General features: G+C 41.2%; 2 protein-coding genes across 2 annotated transcripts in view; both read left to right on the top strand.

The window, feature by feature from the left end:
* The window catches only part of llgl2 (LLGL scribble cell polarity complex component 2), a 48,796-nt gene extending 37,408 nt beyond the window's left edge, over nucleotides 1-11,388 (top strand). Inside the window, exons 17-27 of the mRNA XM_050060268.1 lie at nucleotides 4-151; nucleotides 329-476; nucleotides 1,621-1,737; nucleotides 1,828-1,994; nucleotides 3,193-3,457; nucleotides 4,612-4,756; nucleotides 4,847-4,875; nucleotides 5,079-5,126; nucleotides 5,489-5,531; nucleotides 7,305-7,366; nucleotides 8,634-11,388. Of these exons, the coding sequence (XP_049916225.1) occupies nucleotides 4-151; nucleotides 329-476; nucleotides 1,621-1,737; nucleotides 1,828-1,994; nucleotides 3,193-3,457; nucleotides 4,612-4,756; nucleotides 4,847-4,875; nucleotides 5,079-5,126; nucleotides 5,489-5,531; nucleotides 7,305-7,344 (1,150 nt within the window). The 3' untranslated portion in view covers nucleotides 7,345-7,366; nucleotides 8,634-11,388. The remainder of the gene's footprint in view (nucleotides 1-3; nucleotides 152-328; nucleotides 477-1,620; nucleotides 1,738-1,827; nucleotides 1,995-3,192; nucleotides 3,458-4,611; nucleotides 4,757-4,846; nucleotides 4,876-5,078; nucleotides 5,127-5,488; nucleotides 5,532-7,304; nucleotides 7,367-8,633) is intronic.
* Nucleotides 11,389-16,006: 4,618 nt separating this feature from the next.
* On the top strand, nucleotides 16,007-18,821 carry LOC126400274 (DNA ligase 1). Its single transcript, XM_050060835.1, has 2 exons — nucleotides 16,007-18,418; nucleotides 18,627-18,821. Exons 1-2 carry the CDS (start codon nucleotides 16,007-16,009, stop codon nucleotides 18,819-18,821), a joined length of 2,607 nt encoding a protein of 868 aa, XP_049916792.1.
* The last annotated feature ends 1,037 nt before the right edge of the window (nucleotides 18,822-19,858 follow it).

Raw genomic sequence — 19,858 nt, 5'->3', positions numbered from 1 at the left:
TAGATGCACCCTAAACCCCAGTGATCAGCTGGCATTGGAGGGTCCTCTGTCCAGGGTGAAGAGCATAAAGAAATCCCTCAGACAGTCCTTCAGGAGAATCAGACGCAGCAGAGTCTCGCTGAGGAAACACCACGTCAACAACGCCGCCAAGGTAGCTGTATAGCTCTCTGCTGTTCTGTTCAGTGGGAGTCAAAATAAATAGTAGTGAGGGAATCAGAGGCACATCACTGGCACTGAGGAGACCCCCACAGTCCTGTCATCATCTTAATCTGTTTTTTTTTTGTTTTTTTTTTGTTTCAACCTTCTTCACTGTCTTCTCTCTGAGCAGCTCCAGGAGGCGAACGCTCGTTTGGAGGCTGAACTTGCAGAGATGGAGCTGGCTCCTGTTCAGAGGAAGATCGAGGCTCGCTCCTCCGATGACTCATTCACCGGTCTTGTGCGGACAATCTACTTCGCCGACACCTTCCTCTCAGACAGTAAGTTACATCATGGAACTCTGAATGTAACTGATTATTTTTACATTTTCTGAACTCGGTGTTTACCCTAGGTTGACTGCTTGGGGTCAGCAGATGGGCCACTCATTCTACCGCCTACCACCACACTGTATTTAAAAATGTTGGTTTGCCTGTTACTCTCGTTATTTCATTCTTCCAAAACAGTGGTGAAGAACACCAGGAGCAAACGTCTGGAGTTGAGTTTCATTTAAACAAAATAATACCAGGAGCACACGAGGTCTAATTTCCTACTAGGTTACCACATGACTGGTTAACGTCACGTTATATGACATCCAGCACACTTCAAGGAGAACAGAAGAGTGGTGTAGGAATGAGTCTTAAACACCAAAAATGACAGCATTTTTTTCCACTGGTGGTTCCCTCGTCTCAAAGTCAATGTATGCTTTGAATGGCTTTTGGGTTAGAAGCCTACAAATGCAATCTGTAGTTAACACAAGCTTAAGAGACTTTTATGATTTGTTTTACGACATAAAATACGACAGTGAATACCCCACTTGTGAATTTTGAAGCTTTTATGAGTCTTAAAAAAGCGGTTGCTAACAAGTGGTGAAATGAGACTACAGAACTTCATCATGCCAAACACGGTTTTACAGCTTTGTGGTGGTGGCAACGTTGAAATCATACAACCGTGGTGTAGCTGGTTTATACATGTAGCTTAATGTTAGCCTTTTACTTTTTATCTTTGCATTTATGCTTAAAAAATCATAAAAGTGGTGTTTATCTGTGAAGATTATCTTGCTAAATAAAACATGCAAGTATCATAAACTTTTGTTTAACACTGAGCTTATTTTCTGCAATAATCCAAAATCAGGTGGAAAATCCCATTGGCTTTTTGATGAGGGAACCAGGCGAACACTAACTTGGGGTTTGGCACACAAAAATTGTCACTCCTGCAGTACTCTGAGTGCAAAACAGCCAATCAACCTCAGCTAAAAACACAATAACTCAGCTATTGCAGAATGCTTATAAAGGAAACACTGGATTGGATATCTGGCATTAAAAAAACAGATTTGTAGGCTGCTATTGCCTTTGAATATGAGTAAGTAAAGGGTAAACATTGATATTGTACTTCTGGTTTTTAACATTTCTCCTCATGTTCGTGTAGGTTCACACAACACACCCTCCCTATGGGCAGGGACCAATGGTGGCTGTGTGTTTGCATACATGCTCCGCCTTCCTCCTGTAGAGCACAGAGCGGACGAACCAGTCACTGCACATCAGGGTGAGAAACATAGGTTGTGATGTTTGGGGTAGAATGCTTTCTCATCTCTGTCCTCTTGTAACCTCTCTTTCTCTTCCTCCTTTATTCCAGCTAAGGAGATCCAGCTCATGCACCGGGCTCCTGTTGTTGGTATCGTGGTGCTGGACGGTCACGGGGCTCCTCTACCTGAGCCCCTTGAGGTGGCCCACGACCTGGCTCGCTCACCTGACATGCATGGCTCACACCACCTCCTGGTCATATCTGAGGAGCAGTTTAAGGTCAGGATCACACACTGTCAGAGGCCTTCACACACAACACAAACACCTGTAAAAAGCTATACATATGACACACAGAACCTGTATAGATGTAGCAGTCCATCAGTTTTTGAGATTAAAGTTTCACTTAATGTTCACTCACCTCAATTATGATGCATTTGCTACAGATGTGGGTTTAATAGCACTTTATTGAATCTAGTATCATATCATCTTGAAATCCACTATTGAGTTTTATCAGGTTCATTTGAGAGTAAATCAATTTTTTAATTATTAAAAATCTGTACTCATCTTTGATTGGCTGAAAGAGCAAGAACATGGTGGTTTTGAGTGGCAGGCTGTAATTGGCTTAACACTAGAGAACCCAACACTATACATATGTATTTTTTGTTAACCAGAACTGATTGTAATGCAATGTTTCAAATGGATTTCACTCAGGGGTTCAGGCAAATCAACACCATTCTGGGTTTTATCTTTTTTCATGGTCTGAGTGTTGTTTCAGAGGCTTTTCCACCTTGATAGAAATACAATTAATGGGAAAAAGTTGATTTTGGCCTGATTTTTGATTGAAGTTTGATATTTAGTTTGTTATCTTATAGTTGATTTTTCAATATTGGAATTCTTATTCTTCATTACTGAGATGTAACACGGTCACAAACACACATGGGGGCGCGCACACACACACACACACACATGCAAGTACTCAAAACATGAAATATTTATAGGATATGTATCTTTATTTACATAGAGATGATTTGTTAAGCACTTATGATCAATTTTAAGGCAATACAAATAGAAATAGATTCCTTTTTTTAATATCCTGATTTCAAGTTATGGCACCAGCCATACCTTGCCACATGCAACTGACGCATATTATGTATAGACTTATTCAACTAACAGTTGTTTATTTACATTTTCTATTCCAGACAACCTGCAAGAGGTAAAGATCTGTATATGTTGAAGATAGAATAGAATTGAGTAGAATTGGCAGTGGTAGAATTAAATTTATTCAAGCTTTAAATTTAGAAATTATTTAAGACATCACAGATTCTGATGATTTAAAACTAAGATGTAAAAACAGTTCGTGTCTGGGAAAAAAATCTCTTGCTCTCAAACTACAATGGCATTCAGTAGTGTTCAACTGTCTGAAAGGACACACCGCACATTGATAGTTGTTTAGCTGATCATGTTCCTGTGTGTTCAGGTTTTCACCCTACCAAAGGTGAGCGCTAAGATGAAACTGAAGCTGACAGCCATGGACGGCTCCAGAGTGCGGAGGGTTGGTGTGGCCTGGTTTGGCAGCAGTCGGTCGGAGGACTATGGTGAGAGCGGCCTATTGGTTCTGACCAATCAGGGCGACGTTCATGTGGTGTCTCTGCCGACAGTCAAGATGCAGGTTCACTACCCCTGCATACGCCGAGAGGACGTTAGCGGCATCGCTTCCTGTGTTTTCACCAAACATGGCCAGGGTGGGTAAACACACGATGACACACACTTTTGTACTTCTATAGCTGAGTGGCCCCTCAGGGATAAAAATGCATTTTTTAGCTTTCAGCTGTTACCATCACAACTACAGGCCTAACATTTACTTACAAAAAAATAAACACACACTGACAATAATGGCCAGTCCTGCTAAATAAAATAATACATCTTCAGCTGCTTTCATTAAATATATTTGGTATCATTGATGATAATTAACAACAAATTTGACCTTTCAAATTAACTGGTTAAATGTCAATGAAATTGGATGCCAGTACACATTTTATTATTCTCAGTTTATGTGTTTATCCTCAGATTTCTATCAGCAGCGGGAGGTAAATCTCAGTTTGTCTGGAAGCTAGTGATCCGAAGATGTTTTTGATGTGAAAAGGGTTATTTTAATGATTGACAAATCACACAGTCTTGATACCATTGCTGCTCTTTGTGCTAGCACATATTGCTAGACTAGAGGTCACAGTGTCTTTAATGAAACTGTATAGTCTAGTTGCTATAATCCAGTCTTTTGAAACAATAACCAGATTATATATCTCTCTGCGTCGGGAATAGCTGTGACCAGAGGAATTGTGTTTACTGTACTTACGTATGTATATACTGTACACTCTGTGTTTCCACACTTTACTCTGTAAACTCACAATTTATTTCAGTGCCCACAAGTCAGTCCATCCCATTCTCGCGAATGCATTATCTTGACAATACCTTTAGGGAATTTCTTTAAGAATTGGCACAAACGTCCGCTTGGACTCAAGAATGAACTAAGCTGAATTTGTTGGACAAAAGTCTAGCTTACTGTGACCTCATAAAACATGTTTTTGGCCATAACTCAAGAATTCATACTCTATCAAAATTTCACACGTATCTCTAATATAATAAAATGATGAAGTGATGACATTTCACATCCAAAAGGTCAAAGCTCAACTTCTAGTTTTCAAAGAGTTGTTCTTCCAAAAGAAAAAGTCTGTCATTGTGTTTTTACCTTTAGGTCCATATGATACAGTAATGTTGCTGGTGTGCATGTCTGTTTCTTACTACAGCTTTTTTAGAGGTCCCTAAAATAGGTCCACATTAGAACCTCTGTGTTGTTTTTAGCGAAATTATTGTTCTGTGTGCTTTTGTTCTCCTTCAGGCTTCTACTTGATCTCTCCATCCGAGTTTGAGCGCTTCTCTCTGTCCACACGCCAACTGGTGGAGCCTCGTTGTCTGGTGGAGGTTCCGCTTCATTCACCCACCCAACACAGGCCACATGCTGATGGAGCTTCCTCTGCGTATAGGTATATACAGCACACTCTGTGTTTCCATATTTGACTCTACCTCACTATTTATTTCATTACTCATGAGTTTTATCTTCTTTGTCTTTCTAGAAATGCCAGACAGGACAGTGAGGATGCAGGTAAAATGTCTGTCAGAGACTTGTAAACGCTAAAAGCATCATACATAAACGTGCATGTGCCACTGGCTGAGGGAACACTACATGTCCAGATGTAGTGTTCTGTGTGATGTTGATAAACTCTGTGCTTGTGCTGTCTGTTTTTACACACTTGTTTGTGGCTGACTGTACTGACGTGTCCTCTGCCTGCTGCCTGTGTGTTCCAGAAAGTGCAGCTAGACGTGTTATGGAGCATGCTTTGCTGAATGACGAGAGTGAGTACTCGAGAGACGGAGAGCTATGTAGTAGAAATAAGATACAGGAAGCCCCTCTTGTTACCGTATTTGAACCCTTAAAGTCTGACTTGAGCTGTAATAGTACCATGTGCTGCGTCTCCTAACTGGTATGTCAGCTTTGTGCTCCCATTGTCATCAGACACACCTTCATCAGCAGGTTGGAAACCTGAAGCATCACACAGCAGTGTTTACCCAACATCACCCCAACGCATGATTCATCTAACTTCCCTTTGATCCCAGTAGGCTGTGTCCTAATGTGACTGAACTGCTGCTACAGGCCATAAACTGAGTGTTGTGCTGAGAACACTGGTTAGTTACAGTCATGTTTTATTGTCTTGCAGAAGTACTTCAAGAGATCCAGAAGTCACTAGAAGGAGACCAGACGTAAGTAATCAGCCATCACTAATTTAGTCAATGCTAAAGCAAATGACATCAGCATGGTTTCCTCTTGATTTTAAAGGGGGACCTATTATCAATTTCAATCAATCAATCAATTTTATTTATAAAGCCCAATATCACAAATCACAATTTGCCTCACAGGGCTTTACAGCATACGACATCCCTCTGTCCTTTGGACCCTCACAGCAGATAAGGAAAAACTCCCCAAAAAAAACCTTTAACGGGGAAAAAAAACGGTAGAAACCTCAGGAAGAGCAACTGAGGAGGGATCCCTCTTCCAGGACGGACAGACGTGCAATAGATGTCGTACAGAACAGATCAGCATAATAAATTAACAGTAATCCATATGACACAATGAGACAGAGAGAGAGAGAGATGCAGGACAGACGATAATGTTAATAGGTTACAACAACATTAATTTAAGTAATAATATTACAATAATAATTACGGCTATTGTGGTACAATATGTTGTAGGTATTAATATATGATAGTATACATATGTGACAATAATCATATGTGTATAATAACAGTAGAAGTATGACTAATGACTAATGATCACAGCAGCAGCAGCAGGAGGCATCTGGCAGGACCACGGCAGCAGCACAACCACACACGTCACGCTGTCCAGGCACCGCTGCGATATGAGTTAACCTGAGAGACAGTGGAGCACAAAGGCTCCGGAGAAGAAGCCGAGTTAGTGACATGCAGTAGAGCCGAGTTTCCTGTCTTATATAATAATGTTACAACATCAGATGTTCATAGTAAACATGGCCAAGTATCAGAAAATGAGATTAAGTATGTAAAAGTAATCCCTGTGAGCACAAATGTCAAGCTTCAGACTGTTCTGAATACTTTCTTTCAACTTTTATTTCTACTTTGGCTACAAGCTGACATCAGCTTGTGACAGATTACTTTATATGGTCATCTGCTTCAGAAAGGCTACTGCAAGTGTTTACATTATGTAGTCTACACTTTTGCATGCAGCTACATGCTAACATCAGGGAAACGTAATCTTGGTTGTTTCGGATCATATTCCTGCTGGAACATGTCTGGTTGTGTTTAGAGCCCTTTATTGATGAGTTTGCACAGGAGAAAATGTCGCTATACACAGCGGTTTCCCAGCTGCAGCTACACTGCTACATGTAGCTTCGTGCTAAAGTCAGGGAAACATGTAATTTTGTTTTTTGTTGTTAATTTCTGCCCAATTTCAGATGATATCACTGATGGAACATGTCTGGTTGTGTTTTGAAGCTTTTATTAGTGATTTTTCATCTTAGAAAGTGCTGCTATTCTCCAATAAAGGCAATCCACGGATGCAGGCACACTACTACATGCAGCTGCAAGCTAACATCAGGGAAACATGTAATCTTGGTTGATGATCTTGTAAATTTTCACCCTGTTTTGGATCATATTCCCACTAGAACATGTTTAATTGTGTAATGTATAAGTTTTAATTTGGGATTTTTCATAAATTGTTGTTCACTGAGGAGGCATGCGAGGAAAGTTTTTTTCATTCTTACACAGGGTGGGTAAATGATATACCAATGGTCATATGTCAGGTATAATAAGGACTTAGATTTTCATGTGAACATTATTCAGAAGTCTGAAAATCATAATTCAGTTCCTATATGACATGAATGCGGCATAAACACTGCAACAACAACAAAAAAAAAGTTTTGTTCAAACTGTAAAGGTAAACATGCTGCCTTGAAGCTGGAGAAAGTCATGTTGATGGAAGCTATTGTGTGTTTGCCACAGGTCATTCGTGGAGAACAATGTGAAGAGTGCTGTAGCTTGAGAGACATCTCTGGACAGTTGAGGTGAGACAAAGGTAGTGCCATATTTTTACCTTCGCTTAGGGGTGGGCGATATGGCTCTAAAATAATATCACGATATTTCAGGGTATTTTTGCGATAAAGATATGTTTGACAATATGACAAGTTAGTATTGTATTATTAATTTAAGAACATAGAATTTCAATTAAAAAAGTGATATAGTTCGACATGTCAACCTAACAGTTGCCTTCAAATATTCAGTTAAAACTAAAGAAAAATGATCTCTCATATCTTAAGTTGGTAAACAATCTCAGAGTGAGATTCAGATTCTGTCTACAATATGTGGTGGAAATTTTGTCTTCTTCATGCATATGCTTATATTGTGTCATTCTTCCCATGTGTTTGTAAGTGTGTGACCTTTGCATTCCCTCTTTGTAAACATCTGTTGTTACTTGACATCATCAAGATTTACATTCACTATAATCTCGCCTTCAAAGACAGTCCATTGACTGTCTAACAGATACAGCCGATTACCTAACATGTTGTATCAGGTGTATGATATAATCAAGAGAACATAATTAAATCTGGAAAGCCCAAGAAGGCTACAATTGATTTCTCATCATCTTGTCGTCTGAGCGTAAGTATAAAGATGCCCTGTATTCACTGTTCTAGGCACAAGCTCTGAGCCTGAGGTTGCGCCTTCTCTATAGAGAATAAACTCTCATGCACAAAGCTATTCAGTCTTGCTTGCTGACTCACTAGCAGATTGGCTAGAAATTGCCACAACAAATATTAATAGTTTAACAAAATAAAATCTACCACAAATTACACATTTAAACAGCTCCCAAATACAAAAAATGTACCCTGGGATCTATGTCAACAGGTGATTTCCTTCTCTTTTAGCAAAATCCTAAATTACTGAGTTTTCTTTTTTTCCACCTGGACCTTTATGCTCTGCCATTTCTCCTCTAATCATCACGCTGTAACCTGTGACAGGCTGTTATGGTACCATAACTATAGCACATTCCCATATATATAGTGTTTTGTCGAGCTGCGAGCGTCATGTGGGTTTACATTACCAAAGGTTTAATAACGAGAGAGGAGAGGGAGAGATGCTGTGCTGCTGCCAGAGGAGCCGCTGAATGAGTTCCCTCTGAGCAGTATCATGATGTGAATTTTTCTTACTATATTAAAACCTATACGGTATTATCGTGAATGAGATGATATGGCACACCCCTACCTGTGGTATTAAAACTGATATGCCATTGACTCCTCTGGAAACAACATAGTGTCTTTCATTGTGTCTCCACAGAGTGAACTGACATGTTGATGTGTATGAAGCGTACTGCAGTCCTGTAGCAGCACTCGCCTCCTGCTCGGCTGTCACAACCACTACTGACCCCCGACCCCTCGCCTCAGTGACTGACCTCCCCACTCTCAGCTCACAACGACCCCTGGTGGAGAGACACCAAATGGCTCCTGGCAGTCGTGCTTCACGAGCACCACAAGAATGCTGTTTGAAGGCTCACTCACGGTGCAGACGGAGGCTGAAGGAAGAGACACCACCTGTGCCTAAAGACCACACGCTGTACACACATGATCACAGCATGGTCACAACCATTTAACCCAAAGCTACATGAAGCACATTCCTCACATGTGACCAATGCCATAATTCATCACATCAAGATCAACGCCAGCATCAAACCAGCATCTCACATCTGCCATAGATGCCACTTACTGAAGCTGTGTGACTTCACAATCATACCCACTTCACTCTGAAAGCCTTTATCACCGCCACCAGCCTTTTCATGTGGACTCTGCCAGTGGAAACGGTTCGTCCAATCACCACGCTCTCTGCTGTGCAATCTCACTGGCCTTCCTCTCCCCAAATGGACATAGAGCTGGAAGGACCGTGGGGGATGGTTTGGATAATGTTGATGAAAATATTTTACAGGATACATTTTATGTGATTTGTGCCTGATTTTTTTTAATTTGAAGAATTTTCAGATTTATACTATGGAAGCCCATTTCTGCCAGGAAAAGAAAAAACAGATAGGATGGGAATGATAATAAATGACTTGCAGTGAATCAACATTATGTGAGAAGTCAATATTATGAGATACTAGGCAAATAATTGTCATCAAAATAGTGAGACAGTAAATCAAGAATCTGGACAGTCTCACTAGTGTCATCATTTTTACTTGAGAGCCATAATTTTACTTAAAGGGATTGATCAGATTGTTTGAGGTGGGATTGTTCGGGGATACTTAGCCATAGACAATATATTACATACAGTAGATGTCAGTTGGCACGCTTCCAGTTTGGAGAAGCAGGCTGGAGTCAAACATGGAAGCTAAGCATTGTACTGCTGTGGAGGGGTCAGCAACAAAATGTATTTTAAGTCCCACCTTGAAAAAATCAATATCAGTTTAACTGTGCGCTATATTTAGAGTGTTTTCACTGCTTTACCTTTCTGTCAGACAGAAATTTCGACAGGAAAATGAAGCCATTATATCACTCTCTTCAAAACCAGACTCCTTTGAGAAAAACATTGATTTAATTTTCTACATCAGTTCACTCATTTGTTTCATTGTTTGACGTTGGAATTTAAAAGGGTTAGTTCAGATTCACCAATGTCACACAATAACACAAATTAAGTAACTGATCAAAGCAGCATTAGACCAGCAGCTCCTGTGAACAGAGCTAAAATTACTGTTTTTGTCAATGGAGTCTGGTGGCTTTGACAAGAGCATAGATGGGGAACTGAAGCCTTAGTGGCTTCCCCCGTCAGAAAGGGCTGTCTGACAGAAAGGTAAAGCAACGAAAATATTCTAAATATAGTGTACACTTAAACTGATATTGATTTTGTCAGGTGGGCCTTTTTTTAGGTGACTAAAACATGTTCTGTTGCTGACCTCCAACCACAGCAGTACATTGTTGCTTCTGTACGGTCCTCCAGCCTGCTTCTCCAAACTGGTTGTGTGCCACCTGACATCCACTGTATCTAATACACTGTCTATGGATAAGTACCTCATTCAACCCTACTTAAAAAAAATCTGAACTATCCCTTTAAGTAAAATTATGATTTCGAATCACTGTTTTGACTTAGCATGTTGTAATTTTTACATGCATTGTCATTTTTAAATATTTATATTTAGAAAATCTCATACTTGCAACTTGACTACATTTGACATACTGTTGTCATTTTGACTGTAAAGTCATAACTGTTACTTAGTATCCCATAATATTGACATGCATTTTTTGTACTTTTTTGACCTAACTTGTCCTTGAAACTTTCATAATGTCGATGCAAAAAAAACCTTACTTTTCCATAATCCTACCTTGGTAAGTTAAAACTTTGACTTTGCATGAAAGGTTTTAGTGTTGTGAATCATTACACACATTTTCCCTCCTTTTATTTTGGTTCAAATGAGCTTCCATACTATTCAGATAAATTGTCAATGTTTTCAGTGATGCCACAGAAGAGAAAAAAAGATGCAAAAGTTGTATGTATGTAAGTTGAACCACACTGGTGTTTAACTTTTTTGTTTTTCAGTCATCATTTACTAAATTAGTGGTAGCATTACAAACTATAATGCCCCCCTGTATACTGCTAACAGAGCCCTCTCCCCTACCGTCCACTCTATACTTACATACCGGCCATAGGTACTTCTCCACTACTGCGGAGCTCACAGTGCTGTACTTTTTGGGGGGAGCAGCTTTCTAAGGGGTTTGGTTTTTTATTATTTTTATGTAAACCATTTTTATGCCAGCAATGAATAATGTAATTTAGGAATGTAATTGTAAGCTATTGTAGTGAAATGTTTTTAATATATACAGTATGTATGTGACTCAGTCTGTACCTGTGGGCCTGTTGTAACTGGGGTTGGCTGCTACTTAGATCGCACAAGGAAATATTTTGGTACTGTGTCTCAGAATGCTGGGTATTTAGCATCAGCCTAGAATATATTTTTGTAGTGAACTGATTAAGAACCCTAATTTGTTTTTTATTTGTAACTTCACACTACAGATTTCTTGTGGATAATTATTACATGTTTTTTTTCCCCAAGAATGATTGTGTCTGTTTTTATTTTCTCAGCACACTGAAGTCTGTAACCCGATGGTTATCCACATCATTCATGTCTGCTGCACCGCAAAAAAGTCTTTGACGGTGTCTGAGTGCTGTTTCAGAATTTTTGTATGCTCCACTGAAACCTGAAAAAAAGCATAACATTTAGATTCCCAACATATCATTTTGGCCTGTCTGATTATATTCCAAAACTTCAGTGTTCTTTTTCAATTTCTGCTTTCTTCCTAAAGCCCAGCTGTAATCTTGGTCTTTGTGAGCTGCCGCGGCCGGGCCATCTCTGGTGAAGTGGATAAAAGAGGGATCAGTTGTCATACATGCACAGCCAAGAGTTTTGATCATCCATTATAGAATGAGGCGCTTTGTCCTCTAATTGCCTCGAGCCACTGTGGCTTCGCTGCAACCTGAGCTCTCTGAGGACCTGGCTGAGACTGGGCCAGCTAACAGCAGCAGCTCTGTTAGAAGATGACCCTGCAAGATCAGGCATTGTCATTTGCAACCTGAAGACGTTAAATTAGCTATAAAATGGTGCCTGGATACCTGGGACTTTGGTATTTAAATTAATTGTTACTGTGTTGCACAGAGCTGATCAGATGCAGATGAGATTAAGATCAATCTTCACATCTCATTCACTGACAGAACATGAAAAAGTGTCCCCAAAGGTTGAACTATTCCTTGAGCATAAAGCTTAAAGTCATACTTAAGATTTGCTTCCAAATTCTTTGCAGTCAGTGACAGAAGTCTCTGACTCACTAACTTCAGCAGACACTTGGTACTTCACTGATGATCCTCTGCCAGCCCTGTACTGCATATGACATCACCTCTAGCTAGTGGGAGCCTCAAGTCTAGTCTTTAGCAGCGAGAAAGGTGATCAGTTAGATCGAGGTCAAACGACTGACCTAAGGTGAAAAGTGGTGAAACGTCTGTTGTTCGGCCTGAAAAAGGGCTTTGTGACTTCGGTTTTATATTCAGGATAATTGTCCTGCTGAGCAATGAAGCACTGACCTCAAGGTTTTAAAGGAATACTTTATTGCCAAATGATAATTTTTATGTCACTCACCCCATGGGACATTGAGTTTGGGAAGAAAACGTCCTTTTTTTCTGCTTTTTCTGACGTGCCTCCACGGTGAACAAAGAATCCAAAAAATGAAGGAAATTCTTGATGAACTGAAGTAAAAGGGTCCACATCTAACAATAACAAAACCGTGTCAAAACTTCCCTACAAATTCTCAAATAACTGGTGTGATATAATCCAAGTCGTATCTGTTCAGTCGTGCTCAGTGCTTCCCAAACACGTGCATTTTCACAAAAACTTTATTATTTTAAACACTTCCACATAAACGGCGCAGGCACACTACTCGTGCGTACATGAGACTACAGAATGCCTAAGTGTTTTCTACAGTAAAGTTTAAGTGAAAAGTCGTGTTTGGGGAGCACTGAGCACATGACGGGATAAACGAGATTTGGATTATACTGCAGGAGCTGTGTGAGAGTTTGTAAGTGGATGTTTTGATAATGTTTTTCTGTTAAACATGAACCCATATGACAAGAATTTTCAAGATTTCAAGACAAGATTCTCTGTTCATTGTGGAAGAATGTGAGAAAAACAAAGTTTTCTTAACAATTCAGTGTAACACGGGGTAAGTGATATACAAATGGTCATTTGGGGGGGTGAAGTATTCCTCAGATGTATTCATTCATCTGTGCTGTCTTTCTGCTGTCATTGGTGACATCAGATGTCTTGCTTCAAACTAGGGATGCATGATATTGGATTTCTTGCAGATATCCGATATGTCAAATACAACAACTTATTTGGCCCATAACCGATACAGTACCAGTATATTCACTCTTGGATGATGGAGAATGCTTTTCAAAGTCTGTAATATTCATTCATTGGGCAAAATAAGGAAAAGCATGTTGGCCGATTCTAATACTTCATCTTAAAGCTGATATCGGCCGATACCGATGACGTACTGATATTATCTTGCAGCCTGACTCAAAACCTCACAAAATCTGGTTGACGAGAGTTTTTAGACCTGTACGTTGAATAGAACTATTCAGTCAGCAGTTATGGTTATATGTAACCTAGAGGTCTATAAAGTCTTCAACCAGATTTACCCTAACCAGACATCTTACCACATAGATGCTAACTTACATGTCCACCCTTGAGAGGCATCCAAACACATTTGGTCCTCTAAAAGTTGGGGACTATAGGATATAAAATGAAGCGTGAGTCCTACACTGCTGATGTGAAGTGGGTTGGAAAAAACCTGACCCTGTCAAGGTTGCAGTATACAACCCATTAAAATCTTGCCAAAATATATAATATCCATATATAGGAGCAACACATTTAACTTCCACTAATCATTTTCAAATGCATCGTTTTAACATTTATTTGAGGCAGTTTAATACCATGATTTAGTGAGACTGTTGCTGAGGAAAAGGGACTATGTGGACTTTTCTTTTTCTTTTTTTTTAAACGAAATCTATTATGTTTCTACTGGGAAGACAATCCCCATAAAACAGCACTATGGTTCAGTGAACCACAGAAGAGTTGGTACCATCTAGAGGCTGAATTCTGCATCATACCTCTAACCTTTGGTTTGCAGACCAACATCATACATGCCAACAAAATATTTAACAAATTTAATTTAAAGACAAGGGGGTCTTCCCCGTTATGGAGACAGGGCTTTTCTACACTCAGCTATCTGTTTATAAGTGGTATATTTGACAGCTTTACCCATATTAATAACTCTTTTCACTTCTGTAATTCATTCTGTTTGGATACTGTCAAGTTAGAAATTTTACATTTAGTTCACCTCCATTGCCATTCACCACATTTTCTTTAGGGGGATTAGGTTACATGGGAGCGGCACTGGGGGAAGACCTTTTCAAATCTTCAGCTCTCTTTTATCTAATTCCTGACTATAAAAGCATTTTTTATTCCTGAAACCTGAAGAATTTAAATTTGGATTAAGAAGATCCTCAGCTATGTTCTGTTTCCACTGGCAACCCATGATTTCTTTTTCAGAGATGCCCCATCTGGAATTATTATACCGACATTTGTGTGTCTTCCTACTCTTACTGTGTTAGTTCTGTTCAGCTTCATCATGTTGGATCAAACTATATTCCTGCAGTACTTGTAGTACTGTAAATTACTGACCGGGGTTAGGGATAAGAGCTGATAGAGGAGTGGGTGAAGGTGTAGTGGGCAATATTAAAATGTAAAATGTTACAATTTAAATATTTTTTGGAGTTGCCTTCAATGAAGAAATATATTAAAAAAATGAAAATCAAATGACAGTAAAAGTCAGAATTTTCACCTTACAGCCAATTTGTAATTGCTATTTGCTGGAACACAGAGCCAATACATGAAAATATGTCCCTTTCTAAATATGACCTGCATATATACATACTGTATATTGATCATTTACAAATGGCCTGTCCAGCATTCCAGCACACACTGATGGAATCTCCCTGTCCCAGAGGAAAAAGCCAGGTAATGAACCCATGTTCTCTCCCCTCCATCTTTCTCTCCCTCTCTCATCCATCAGCACCCATTGTTGATCACTCCGAGCAGCACCTCTCACCTTTCCTCCCAAGCATTCACCAGCTGGCCATATGAACGGCAGCAGAGCTGTATGACCTGCCAGGCAGAGCTGTATTATTCAAAAGGCACCTTGTGTTTGCGTGTGCGCGCATCGGTGCACGCCAGCTCACCTTTGTTGACGGGGGCATTGTGTGCAAGCATAAACCACACACAAACTTTTGGTGGGTGTGTATTGCATATTTGGCTGTGTGCCTTCCTGAATAATGTTAGTGGGTGGGATACTGGTGTGTAACTTCCCCTCAGCTCTCCTCCCGAGCATGGGTGCGTGTTTGTATCTGTGACACCAGCTCTCGAGGACAAACCGGAGCACTTTGCAGCCCCCCAGCCATGCCTGGGTTTCACCTGAGAAGCCTGGTAAGCTATATTACACTGAAATGAGCTCTCACTGCTTTCCCCCCAGGGTGCGCAGGCTATACAACTACATTTAGGCGGATCTAAAGATAGCCTTTCACTGCCATTTAGATTTAACCTGCAGATAATAGCAGTTTGCTGTTACAAAAAGGAAGTGGAGTCATTTTCATCCAGCATGGAAAAGAGTCCCTTTTGCTGTGCTTTTGCCTTGTCTTATTGATTCATTTTCAAGTTTGTTTTGATGGTGATGCACAGCAGCCCTTAAACTTAACCTTGCAATGACTGTTAGATAGCACATCAGCTTAGTTGTGGCTAAACGAGGTCTGACCTGAGTGTCTTTAGCCTCAGAACAAGGATCAGGGACTTAAAGTGTGAAACCTGGTATAGATGCTGATGGATTGAGCCAAGGACCTGGTTACACTGCGTTTGACAGACATGTTACTCAACTTACAGCTCGAGATTGTTCATTTAATTGAGTGGCTAACTTATCTGTCAAAGTGTGTTGTTGATACTTATTTATTTATTTATTTATTTATATTTGTATAAACATTTATTTTTATTTTTATTAACTTTATTTGTTTATGTTAAAGAGTTGTTCTGTTCTCTAGGTAATTTCAACCCTGAAGAATTGTTAGCCATGTCACCAGTCAAGTCCCAAGGTAGAATAAATGCCACAAAGCAGAGGGCAGGAAATCAACAGAAAAAAGTGAGACAGAATGTTTCCAGACCACCTCAGTCTCCCTCTAAAGTGCCTAATGGAAAACAAAAAGTTAGAGGGAATTCACCAACTCCTGAGTACAGAAAGACAGATAAGGTGAAGAGCAGTGGAAGGAATAAAGCAGATCCAAGTAAAAAGAGAAGTCCAGAACCACAGAAACAAGCGGGAAGCACGCTAGGAAACGGAACAACTGTAAATCGTGAAAAGCTTCAACATAACAAAGATAGTAAGACAGGAATAAACAAGACAACTAAACTTAAACCTCCACTAAAAGCAGCCCCAACCATACAAGGGAGGATCAACAACAACCTCCCCACCAAGCCTGAGAACAAGAGAAGTGACAAAGTGACAGAGAGTGAGGAGGAGGAATCAGAGAGCGATGCAGGAAGCTCAGAGGAGGTGACGGAAGAGGAAACTAGTAACGATGAGAAAGAGGAGGAGCAGGGCAGTAAAACAGAGCCATCTGAGACACATGGGAGTGAGGAGAGCAGTGAGGAGGAGGCTGAGGAGGCATCGGATACTCAAAGAGATACAGGACAGACAGCAAGCGAGGGATCGGACAGAGAGCTTTCAGAGGAAGTCAAATCCAGAAGTGAACCGGCCACTTCCAGTGAAGAAGAAGAGGAAAACAACAAGGAAGTTGAAGTATTTGAGGCGGTCATCAGTGATGTGGTTGAAGACAGGGCGATAACCCAGGACACATCTGAAAAGCCACCAGCTGATACAGCCTGCAGACGACGCAGACAAACTCCCCGTCCCTCGAAGCCTGCACAAGCACCAAAATACAAGATGTTTAAAAAAACAAAAGCAGATAAGCAGGCAGAGAAGGCTGAGAAACAGAGAGCCAAAGCAGAGAAGCAGAGGTTAGAAAAGGAAGCCAAACAAAAAGCCAAGGAAGAAAAAAAGAACAAAAAGAAACAACAAAAAGAGGACAAACCAAGTTCTACAACAGAGGAGACTCAACCAACAAAAGATCCTCCCACCAACAAAGAAGATGAAAATATAAATGAGAAAGATGCTCCTGTAGAGGCAGATCCAGATGAGGTAGAGGAGGAGAAGGCTGAACCAATACTGACCAAAGCCATCAAAGGCCAAAACCGAATAATGCTTCTCAAAGCCAAAGGTAAGGATCTCAAAGCCATTATGGAGCCTGAGGAGCAGCAGGACGCTGGAAGTACCGTCAAAGGGCGGCCACAGGGATTGCTCTTGGGGAAAGTCAAGATGGCATCTCTCCGAAACAAAGCAAATAAGATGCTAACGAAGCCTGATGAGGAAACATCAGAGAGTGAAGCCGCTGATGGAGCGTCCAGCAAACCCAAGGAATGTTTGATAGTGCGAAGAAAAGGTATGACCACTCTTCGTCGAGTGTCCGGTTGGATTCAGAAAAATGTGCCACGGGGGTTGAATATGAGAAAGAAGCTTTCTGCTTGGACTAAAGCCATCGGGATCTCCCACTGGCTTTCCCTTCGATCAATAAAACAGAAGCAAGGCCCCAGAAAATCTAAGGGCAATATCCTCAAACACAGGATGGCCATGAGAGTTGCCAGTAAAACCAGCTTGGCCGGTAAAAATAGAAGGTCCTCTGTGGACAAAATGGAGAAAGAGAATACCAGTCTTCAGGAAAAGGCAGAGGAGGGAGGGGAGGAAGCAGCCCCAGTTGGAGAGAAAGAGGTAGAGGCCAAATATGCTGTGGTACTCCCCAGGATGAACAAACTGGGAAGGGCAAAGACAGCAGAGGTGCCCCAAGCAGCTCCTGGATCTTCTACTCCATCAAGTACCACTGGACCATCAGGAGAACCCACTACATCACAGCCCAAACCCCCAAAACCAGGTGCCAGGCTTGTGCTCCCTGTAAAACCAGATCTCAGCCTCCTGAAGTCCATCAAGAAGTCCTTGCCTGGAGGGTTACAGTCAGGTGCAGATGTGGCAGAGAGGAGCCCTGGCTCCAGTGGTACACCAGAGGGACCATCCAGCACCGAGGATAGAAACAGGAGACCTGCCCACAACAATCAAGATGGAGTCAGTGTGCTACTGGCTGCAAGAGGGAAACTGAACCCCTCTCAGATCAACCTGACCAAGATGTCCTTGTCAGGGCCGACTCGGGCCAAGGGACCAGATTCAGAAAGCGAGGCTGCAGCTGGGATTCCCAGGTCCGCCACTCAGCCCTTTCCAAATGGGGAGGCAAATGCTGTGATGCCTGGTGTCCGGTCCCTGTATGAAGAAGAGGCAGACAGGGAAGTAGCCCAGTTGATGGGTGAGGGGGGAATGTATGCCATCACCCAACCAGACGTGCACTGGGCTGGGAACCCAAGGATGAGTGGAGACCCTCAGGTAGGTGATACATTTTTAGAGGATGATGCTTCATTAAAAATACTGGTATGGAATGACGACAAAGAAACTGCATTCTGTCACTTATACAAAGCTTAAAGAAATGCCAATAGAGGGAGTGTGAAAAAGATTTGTTGAATTTAGCTGAATCAGTGTGATCCAATGATTCTTTTTAAGGTCAATCATCTGTCTTTGCTGTGTGTGGGATCAGGACTGGCTGCGTGCTGAGAACCTGCTGCCCCACCAGACAGTGGAGAAGCTAACCAAGTGGACAGTCTATGATGATGAGGGCCAGGCCAGGACCATTCCTGCCCACAATGGGAGGGGCCCCTGGGAATCAGATGACCCCACCCAGGAGATGCTGGAGAGTCGTCTGGTCTGCACACAGGTATTAATGCTGCATTGAGAGAAAGTCCTGTCCTGTCCTGCCCAAAATTGCACAGTGTATACCAGGCTTTAGGCACATTCAGATTCACATTCAGATTAAATGCAAAGCAAATTTTAGCCTATCTTTACAAAACCCCATTTGTTGCCACTGGATTAATTGTGCAGTCCATATTTTTTTCAACACAAACAGCCAGAGTAATGACTGTGTAGACGTAATCTGTACCCGGGTAGGAACGTTTACACCTGGTGAACACAAGAGGACAGTCAAGACACATCACCATGCACACCTGGGTCTATTGTGCATCTCCAACTGATCTTTTGTGTTCATATTTTGTTACTGCCTACATTAGTTACAATAGGAGGTCAAAGGGCCCTGCACACAGTTCTTTCATTCACGCTCTCGCTAGCTGCTAGCTAGTCATGTTCAACTTGATGTTAAATGTGCAAGTTATTGAACATTGGCGCGCTGTCACCAAAACAACCACCAAGGCCTGCAGTGATGATATAGTTCTTGTTGGGGATGCATCAGGACGCATTAGCATGGTCAAAGCGTCCCAGACGACCTCAGCAAGTGGTTTGAGTGATTGAATCACAATGCATCTTGATGAACCAATTGATAAAGTTGCAATGAAACCAATCAACCACAGTGTGCATTTGCCCCCAAAGTCCTGTGTTGTGCACTATGGGTGTGCAGACCACTGAAAATATTAGTTGTGCTAACTGATACAGATGCAGTAGTAAAATGGTGGTTACTGTAGATGTGTCTGTTGTGTTCTACCTTGTTGTGATGTGACAGTAACATCTGCTTTACCAATCATAATAGACATCACTGCCGTCGACCCTTGTGAGTACCTGGAACTCACAGTTAGCATCAGCTCCCAAATATAGCTCCAGGATCTTGTCTCCAAAGCAGGCAGTGAACAGGGGGAGCAAAAACAGAGCCAGTGGCAATTGAAACATCTTGTGTAAAAGTCTGAAAGTCAACCACAGTGCTTGTCAAAGCGAGATCTTTTCTGGATTCTCACAATATCGCACCATCATGCGAAAATCTTGTCA

This window comes from Epinephelus moara, chromosome 13, assembly GCF_006386435.1.
Source record: "Epinephelus moara isolate mb chromosome 13, YSFRI_EMoa_1.0, whole genome shotgun sequence".
Lineage (NCBI taxonomy): Eukaryota > Metazoa > Chordata > Actinopteri > Perciformes > Serranidae > Epinephelus > Epinephelus moara.
Note: the sequence above shows the minus strand (reverse complement) of the source record. Positions and strands in the feature narration are given on the sequence as shown.

Excerpts from the sequence above, each read along its gene's own strand:
- LOC126400274 (XM_050060835.1), top strand. The coding sequence starts at position 16,007 with ATGTCACCAGTCAAGTCCCAAGGTAGAATAAATGCCACAAAGCAGAGG. Across the intron at positions 18,419-18,626 it reads GGATGAGTGGAGACCCTCAG|GACTGGCTGCGTGCTGAGAA; the intron begins GTAGGTGATACA and ends GTGTGGGATCAG.